At 34.6% G+C, this 8850-nt stretch overlaps 2 protein-coding genes across 4 annotated transcripts; one reads left to right on the top strand and one right to left on the bottom strand.

Annotated features, from left to right (window-relative positions):
* Positions 1 to 4282, top strand: MENG (S-adenosyl-L-methionine-dependent methyltransferases superfamily protein). Of its 2 annotated transcripts, XR_005178855.2 has the most exons (9): positions 1 to 191; positions 287 to 351; positions 433 to 523; positions 898 to 986; positions 1196 to 1329; positions 1411 to 1472; positions 1762 to 1861; positions 2942 to 3837; positions 4089 to 4282. XR_005178855.2 is itself a non-coding variant. In XM_012230049.4 (8 exons), exons 1-8 carry the CDS (start codon positions 57 to 59, stop codon positions 2340 to 2342), a joined length of 777 nt encoding a protein of 258 aa, XP_012085439.1. In that variant the 5' UTR covers positions 3 to 56; the 3' UTR covers positions 2343 to 2518. The 2 variants fall into 2 exon arrangements, 1 of the variants encoding a protein (XP_012085439.1); XM_012230049.4 differs by lacking the exons at positions 2942 to 3837; positions 4089 to 4282 and adding an exon at positions 2242 to 2518 and having other exon boundaries at positions 3 to 191.
* On the bottom strand, positions 2620 to 7351 carry CRK2 (cysteine-rich RLK (RECEPTOR-like protein kinase) 2). 2 transcript variants are annotated; one of them, XM_012230047.4, is made up of 8 exons: positions 7046 to 7351; positions 4906 to 5690; positions 4702 to 4815; positions 4391 to 4530; positions 4097 to 4307; positions 3680 to 3914; positions 3384 to 3534; positions 2620 to 3281 (listed from the first exon to the last, which is right to left on the bottom strand). In XM_012230047.4, exons 2-8 carry the CDS (start codon positions 5663 to 5665, stop codon positions 2943 to 2945), a joined length of 1950 nt encoding a protein of 649 aa, XP_012085437.1. In that variant the 5' UTR covers positions 5666 to 5690; positions 7046 to 7351; the 3' UTR covers positions 2620 to 2942. The 2 variants fall into 2 exon arrangements, with proteins under 2 accessions (XP_012085437.1, XP_012085438.1); XM_012230048.4 differs by lacking the exon at positions 7046 to 7351 and adding an exon at positions 5978 to 6292.
* Positions 7352 to 8850: the final 1499 nt, after the last annotated feature.

The raw sequence follows: 8850 nt of genomic DNA, 5'->3' as shown, positions 1-8850 counted from the left end.
TATACAACGTTCATGAGAATCGGGGGTGAAAGATTTTCAAGATAAAGAGAGGTGACATGGCTTGTCTTCATCTCTGTTTACCTTCAACATACAATTCACGACCTCACATTTCTCGGTTCAATTACCGGCTGGTTCGATGCGCTAACGAACGCCGGGAGCTCTTTAGCCGCATTTCTCCTGTTTATGATAATGTGCAAGCAATTTTCACCTTTTGTTTCTTTCCATTTTATGTTCTTTTGTAATTCTTTTAATTTTTCGTTTTTTGGTCTGAACTCGGAACAAACAGTTGAATGATTTGCTGAGTTTGGGTCAACATCGAATATGGAAACGAATGGCTGTATCCTGGACTGGGTATGCTTCTTTATCATTATTTTTAAATTTTTTGTTATGATGTTTTTGGATTTTAAAGAAATCATGCATTGAATATATTAGAGCAAAAATGGGAGACAATGCCTTGGATTTGTGTTGTGGAAGTGGAGATTTGGCATTTCTTTTGTCTGAGAAAGTTGGCTCCTATGGCAAGGTTTGTTCTTTCTCATTTTAGCGTTTCTATGTTGTTAATAATGTTCCTTGATCATTAAGTGTATTTAATGAGTTTTTCTTTTGAGAGGGAGATTTTGATGCTTGTAGAGCCAAGTTGTTAAGATGGATTATGTTCAATATTCATTTTTATTTCTTGGGAAATGATAATATTAGTGAAGTACTATAATGAACCTTTAATTGTGATTTGGATGGAGTATGATTATAGAGAAAAGAGGCTGCTTTGTTGAGTAGCATAGGTCTAATGAAGAAAGGAGTCTATTTTGTCGTTAGAATTGTGCCATTGTCTGTAAATTTATGCAGCATAACAATGTTCTACAATCTACATTACCATTTCTTTTGGGTGACAATCTGTAGGTGACTGGTGTTGATTTCTCAAAGGAGCAATTATTGATTGCTTCATCTCGGCAACAGTTGCTTTCAAGGGACTTCTACAAGAACATCGAGTGAGCATTGGTATATATCATTTAGGTGAAGGAAAATTTTTAATGTTTAGTGATTTAGGAGGACGCTTTAGAGGGTTGGGAAAATAATTCATTGGATAATGTTTTATTAAATTCTTTGTGATTCATTTAGAAGCATCAAGTTTTATGATTACAGTAATTTGAATGATATGGTAACCTCTAAAATGAGTTGTTTCTTGTAATAATCACAGGTGGATTGAGGGTGATGCAACTAATTTGCCATTTTCTGATTGTCAATTTGATGCTATTACTATGGGTTATGGACTACGAAATGTGATTGATAAGCATAAGGCCATGCAGGAGATGTTTCGAGTTTTGAAACCAGGTGCCCTATTTTCTCTGCAACAGCTTGAAATATATCCAACAAAATGAAAGTTGATTAAACTTATCATTCTTGCTTTTACAGGTGCAAAAGTATCTGTTCTTGACTTCAATAAGGGTACTCAACCATTTATTTCTTCTTTTCAGGTATAGAATTACAAAATAAAAGGCTTTTCCTTTTTGCTATTAAAATTCTAGGAATATGATGTTTCTAATTGTACGTCAATAAATGAAATTCAGTGGTTATCAATGCATTTTTTTCTTGAAAATGTCCTGATGTTGTTTATTTTTTGACTTTGTAGTTGTGGGAAATGGATATTTCTTAGGAAACTTATTTTTTATCATGTCAAGTTGTCAACTGACTTATAGTTTGATAATTGTTACTATACATTTGAACATATGACAAGTCGAATCTTTTACATGTTCTTTGCATAAGAATTGCATGATCGACAATGTTGTTGTCCCTATGGCATCTCGTTATGGCCTTGCAAAGGAGTATGAATACTTGAAGAATTCAATCAGAGAATTTTTAACAGGTACGTTTCCTGCTATAACTTCTTGTTCAGTTTTTTTTTTCTTTTTTTTTTTTTTTTCCAGTGGATTGATGTGTATGATTGTAAACAATAATTCTTGAATGCCAACCAAACCTTACTCCTATTTAAAATGCAATGTTGCTTTTATTTTTCTCCATGTATTATATTTCCATTCAAAGATCATTTTTACTGGTTTTGCTACCGTTGCCAAGAGCTATGATAAAAGTTCTATTTGTCTGCTGTGTCAGACTTTCATACCTGCTATGTTTAAAACTTCTTAGAACGTGTGCAAAACTAGTAACATTACATTCCCTGAGAGCACATCTACCCTTGCGACTTCCTTTTTGTTTACTGGGTGGTAATGGTGCATACTCTTGACACAGGCAAGGAATTGGAGGAACTTGCTCTGGAAGCAGGGTTTTCTACTGCCAAACATTATGAGATTAGTGGAGGCCTAATGGGGAACCTAGTAGCCACACGGTAGACAAGGTCGGTGCTTGGCATGTGGCTATTTGCTGGAGTGATGAAGGGCATATTGTAAAGGGGGAAAAAGTTGTGGTCTATACTGTTGACTGTGAGCTTAGGGATCGATGTTTTTTGACGTTGCAGAATTTTTAGCTACGCGACTAATAATTTAATGAGTCCTGTTTTCCTTGAATAGTTTCTTTCTATCTTTATCCATTCTCTCCTGAGCAGTGAACTCTCTTTCTTAAATCTTCAAGAAAAATTTAGGTACTTTGAAATTGCAGAATTATGTTCAATGTTGGACAAGCTGAGATTTATTCATTTAAAACAAAATTTGTAAGTTAGTAGAAATACATATTTACAGCATGATATACGTTTCTCTCATTTCACAAAAAACATTTAAACATTGACATTACTATCCTCAATTTCATATCTACAAGTCATCCGATGCCTGCCAATCTGCATCTTATTGCTGACTGCTTAAATGCCCTGACAGCTTCTTGAAAATGCCTGTGGCATGTGCTTCAGTGAGGTGTTACAGTCACTGAAGATGTTCAACTTCTTTTACTTGTCTCAGAATTATAAATTTGATAATCCCCTGTTAAACCCCTCCTCTAGGTCATCTTGGATAGAAGGAACTATTGGTGACAGTTGCAATTGATGCAGAAAGGCCAGAATTAAGTGGGTACCATGGATCCTCACATGTGTCGTTCAGTTCCATAGTCCTCTCGTCTATGAAAGGGGGATTAGAAGGTGCTGGGAGATTATCCTCTGTTGTTAGCATCTGCAGCGTCTTTGCCATTGTTGGTCGAAGTGATGGCATCTCTTGTGTACAGAGTAGTCCTATTTGCACTACTCTATAAACATCATTCTTTATATTACTGTTATGGTGGTTATGTAACATTAGGTTTGGGTCATAAAACTCCTCCACAGTCCCTGTCTGAAATTTCTTCCACGTCTATTTTTCAAAAAATTAAAAAGATAAATTTCTTCATTGCTGTGTAAAGATTAAATGGAACCAAAAAAAGAATCAAGAAAAAGTGAGATTCTTGGAACTTACAAGTGTAACTAGGCTATCAGTATATTCTGAGGTTTTGCTCCGGTTGTTCTGCCTTCCTGTGACGATCTCCAACAAAAGCACACCGAAGCTGTAGACATCTGCCTTTTCTGTTAACTGGCCATGAGCCAAGTATTCTGGGGCCATGTATCCACTGCACATATATAATTGAAATTATCGCTTGATGGAATGTGTATATATATAAGATAATGTTATGTTCATATGTAAATATTCAAATGAAACATTGCAAGTTACTGGAATTCATGTTCAACTGACTGACAAACAATAGATATACTCACAGTGTTCCTGCAATGGCTGTGCTGATGTGACTCTTATCTTCTTGGAAAGACCTGGCCAAGCCAAAATCTGCAATTTTAGCACGGAATCTTGAATCCAATAATATGTTGCTGGCCTTTATGTCTCTGTGAATGATCCTGATCTTCGAGTTTTCGTGAAGGTAGACTAAACCTTCCGCTGTTCCAATAATAATATCGTATCTCTTTTCCCAAGTTAGCACTTTGCCTTTGTTCTGATCTGTCATATTTAGATATTAAGCATTATAAGCATTAAGTTCAAGCTCAACTTAGTAGTCTATGGTCTTAGAATTATAAAATATCAACTAAGAATGGCTATGCAGAGAGTAGCTTTATTTGCTGTGTGATATAGGAATTTTTGCAATCTCAGATAAGCTTTATATGTGAAATTCAGGTACTTGCCGAATATAAAACGATCAAGACTCTTGTTTGGCAGGAATTCATAGACAAGAAGGCTTTCAGGACCAGAACAACTGCATCCCAACAACCTGACCAGATTTTTGTGCTCCACAGTACTTATGATGTTAACCTCATTGTAAAAATCTGCTGCTCTGTGTCTGTTGTTAAAGAAAAGTCTCTTTACAGCAATCTCTCTTCCATCTGGCAACACTCCCTGATTGAAAGAAAAAGGGCAAAAGTTGTTTGCATAATTACTAAATTTGAAAAGGTGAACAGAAAAAAAAAAAAAATGAAAACCTTATAAACTGATCCAAATCCTCCTTGTCCAAGTTTGTTGGCATCGTCAAAAGATCCTGTAGCCTTCTCAAGTGTAGAGTACTTGAAGTTCAGGCTACTGTCATTAAGGGTTTTAACCAACTTTCGTGCATCATTTGAACCTGGAAAATCAAGATAAAAGCATTCCGGAAAATGAGCAAAACCGAAAGGATAATACATAATACCTACATGCATTAGTAGCCATTTTCTTGGACAACCATCCATTAATTGACAATTATCTGCTATGCTGGAGATTTCACTTGGCAGAAGCAAATAAAACAAAGTTTAATTACCTCTTCTCTTCATCTGTACATATCTATGCTTCCAAATATAAACTCCTATAATTATCCCAACTCCTAGAACCACCAAAGAACTAACAATTGAAACGACTATCACAATAATGCTCCCTGCAATTAGTAATTCCAAAATTAGGCCATATTAATAAAGAATAAAATCTTGATCTCCCACATTAACACAAGAAAATACATTTTCTTTACCTCGTGAACTGTCATTTCTTAGCTCGTTGAGAAAGTCTCTGTCCGAGTACCTTATAAAACATCCAGTATACAATGCCCTCCCTTCTGACCCAGGCAAACATTTCAATATGGATGCACTAGCATTCTCCAAGCACGCTCTGCAAGCGCTCGCATTCAATGTCCTCCAGCAATCAGCTAACACATAAGCCGATTCATTTGTCCCTTGCACTGCTACTTGAGCCCTTGCATAGCCTCGACTATTCATTGCACTTGAAACTGCAGTCGATAAAGCCACTTTAGCTGATTCCTCAAATGTAGAATTCTTCCTTGTTTGATTTCCGCAGATAACTTCATCTAAAGGTCCTCTATACTCCTCAAAGAAACTATAGTTTTCAGATCTCATAAAACAGCCATCGAGAAAAACCCGACCTCCATTATGAGGATAGCATTGGGGTAGAACTGTACGTGCCTCAGCATAGCATAATACACAATCAAGTAAAGAAAGGTCTCCATAACATTGAGCAAGCCCATAGTTAATATCAGGTCCTGAACCTGTAACTGCTACTCCAAACCCTGAAGTGCGCATTTGCTCACTGATATTCTCCATTGTAGCAACAAAATTGGGTACAAAGATAGAAGCATTGTGCTCAAGTTGGCGTCCACATGTAACTTTCACTTGCTGGGCTCTAGGATCCCCCATCGCTTTCTCATATGTTAATAAAAAACCGACTAAACAGAAGAATATGCATTGATGATGGACCAAAAGGATTTTTTTCCTCATTTTGCTGTTGAAATTACCAGGCTACCTGTTCAAGATGGAGCCTAGTTAACCATCAAAGTACTCAAAGATAATAAAGTTGAAACAAGGAATTAGAGAACAGAAATTAATTTGACAAAATTGGAACATTCTGCAACAAATTGGAAGAAAGTTCTTCCATGTTCATGGAAAGAAGGATTCAATTTCATCAAAGAATTAAAAATTTCTTTCTATAGCTGAGCAATTATTCTAGGCATATCAACTAACCGAAGATCGGATATACAAAATTCAGGAGAGAGACCAACGTCTAGTCAAAAAGAAGAGTATAACACTCACACAGATACGACACAGTGGGTACGGAGTTGGCAGTAGAAACTTGGAAGGATGATTGCTTATTTTGATATTTCAGATTCTCAAGTCAAAAAAGGCGAGTCTTGGATTGGATATTGCACAAAGTGCTATAATTTGCAGCAACCCAGTTTAAGAGTTTCTTGGTTTCACACTTCTAGTCCAAAATCCAAATTCAAACAAACATTACCTCACACGGTATGCAGGCCACCAAAATTAGCAATTAAGATTCTTTAAGTTAAAGGAAAAAAGTTTAACGAAAGATTAAGAGCATGGGGTTTTTCAATCAACGCCGTTATGCCACCTAACAGTACTGAAAAGGGAAAAATAAATGGTGAAAAAGTTTTTTGCAGCCCCTAAAATTGACATTTGAAAATAACGGAACTGAAAAAACATCCGGACAAGAAGGCCACGTCTATGTGGGACATTTCGATAAGGAAATTCCAAAAATGTTGTCGGTAAGTATGAAATTATGAAAGTCTGCTCAACCAACCTCTTCAATTATCCAATTCAAATGGACCACGGTGTGGGGGCTGTGGCCACCACCACCAACGGCCACCGCCAATTTAAATTTCCATTTGTAGTGTTAGTAGATAAATGAATTATTCAAGATAACAGCGGCGTTAATTTTCTACTTCCTAACTTCACAATTATATATACTAAATAAAATCATATCCTTTGAACTATTACTGAGCAGTGATGAAACAGACATATACTGACCAATGATTTCTAAACAGCTAAGCATATAATTCGAATCACATGGACAGGATATCAGTATCCGTTTTTGTCATCTAGATTGAATTTTCTTTGTTTTCAGAGTAACGAAAGGCAATAAATTTAAAAATAATAACAAACAAGCTAGTTTCTTTCATCATCTTAAAAGCTATTCTGGGTTTTAGTTCCTTCTGGATCAAGTAAACATCGTAAACTTCTATCATTATTACGTTTTCCATGTCGTCTTCTTGATCAAAGTTGAAACAGAGATATTACTATATCAGATGAAGATTGGAATCTGAAAAAGAATTAGAAACGGAAACGGAAATTCAAAATACGAACCTTTTTGTGCATTAGAGGAAGCTGAAGCTGAAGCTGAAATGAAAATTCTGGAGGTGTCTGTGAGAAGAAGAGTTCTACACTGAAACTAAAAAGGAAAAGAAGAGAGAGGGTTTAAGGGAGATAAAGATTTTGAAGATTTTTGTTGTTGCAGAAGTCAAAGGTGAAGATGGGAGCTTCGAGTTTTCTTGATTAAAGTTGAAAAGCAGAGGAAAAGACTGTGGGAGACAGAAGAAAATCAGTTTCAAACGTATGAGATTTCAAATAATCAAAGCCGTTGAATAACCAAACGTGAAAAAACGCGGTTAGAGACTCAGACTTTTACTAGAGGCAGAGGGCAAGTTTTTCTTCTTATCATGTTCGTTTATTGTAGATTTACCATTTCACCCCTTGTTCCCGGCTCTAGGAGTGAGGGCAGATTTTGCACTTCAAAAAAGAAAAAAAAAAAAAGGAAAACTTACTAACTTTAATTAATAATTTTCAGAAATCAGCAATATGGAGATATTGTAGTTCTGGTCATTCGAGAGTGAACTCATCCTTTAAATCTTATGTAGATTAGTATCATTTTATGAGCTAATAAATCTTATTTTTACCCTATTATGTGTTTTTGTATTTAATCAATGAAAAAAAAAAGGAAAAATGCATAAATGAACCCCTAAATTTATAAGCTTATTATGCATTCTAAGCTTAGTATGATTTAATTCTCGATTAAAAAAAGTTAAATTTTTAATCAAAATTAAAATTGAAGGGTTTAAAGACGATAAATAAAATACAATGGATTAATTTGGAATGAGTGGTTCAAAGCTCTTTTTTCTTAAAAAAAAAAATTTAAAATGAGAGTATTTCTCACTAGATTATTCATTTTATCATAAAAACAAAAAAATAGCACCTTAATAGTTTACGATAAAGTCCTCATTTTATGACTATGAATATGATGTTGGAAAGTCTCAAAAGGTTGTTGGTAAGAGAAGTACCATTTCTATCCCTACAACAAATAGCATTTTGCTATTTGTATTCTTTATTTTCAATACAACAATACATAATAACCGGGTGAAGTTGCTAACTTGGACCATATTATATATATATATATTAATTAATTTATTAAAAATATTATATGATTATTTGTAGATTGTAGTCATAGTTTTCACCTACTAGCATTATTATTATCCTCATGATCACATACTAATTTGGCCTCTTGATCTCATTTCAAGGGCTAAATTACCATATTATACTATTATTAGCTAATGTCAATTAAATTAACAAATGTTTTTAGAATAAAATATGACCATTAAGCACAAAAAAGTCAAGACCTACCACAACTGACCTTATTTTACAAGCCTAAATTTCTGATTTTGCACCACGCACCATATCACCGTTAAGATTAGAGTCTATGCACTTTGTAGCTTATGTCTTCCATATTCTTTTAATCAAGTGTGTGTCGTTAGCTGGCAGGGTCAGCAATTATCAGTTTCTAATCGAAAATTCAATTAAACTGATTCATTTCAATTGGATTTGAATAGTTACTTTACAAATTCGGTTATAATTTAGGTATATAAAATCGTTTTTAGTTCAATTATTATATATAACTAACCGAAATTTTTTAAAGCCGTAAATAGCTTATTTAGTTTGGAATAACTGAATTTAAATTTAACCAAACTAATTTAATTTGATTTTAATCGATTATTATACACTTGGTTTTGGATTTGAATACTAGAAAAATACATTCGGATAAACTGAAACCGAGCTAGTTCGGTGTGATTAAGGAATGCTCACCACTGTTAGCTGGTTATCAAATCTTGATAAAGTAG

Source organism: Jatropha curcas, chromosome 3 (assembly GCF_041381405.1).
Source record: "Jatropha curcas cultivar XTBG-Jc1 chromosome 3, XTBG_Jcur_1.0, whole genome shotgun sequence".
In the NCBI taxonomy this organism is placed as follows: domain Eukaryota; kingdom Viridiplantae; phylum Streptophyta; class Magnoliopsida; order Malpighiales; family Euphorbiaceae; genus Jatropha; species Jatropha curcas.
Note: the sequence above shows the minus strand (reverse complement) of the source record. Positions and strands in the feature narration are given on the sequence as shown.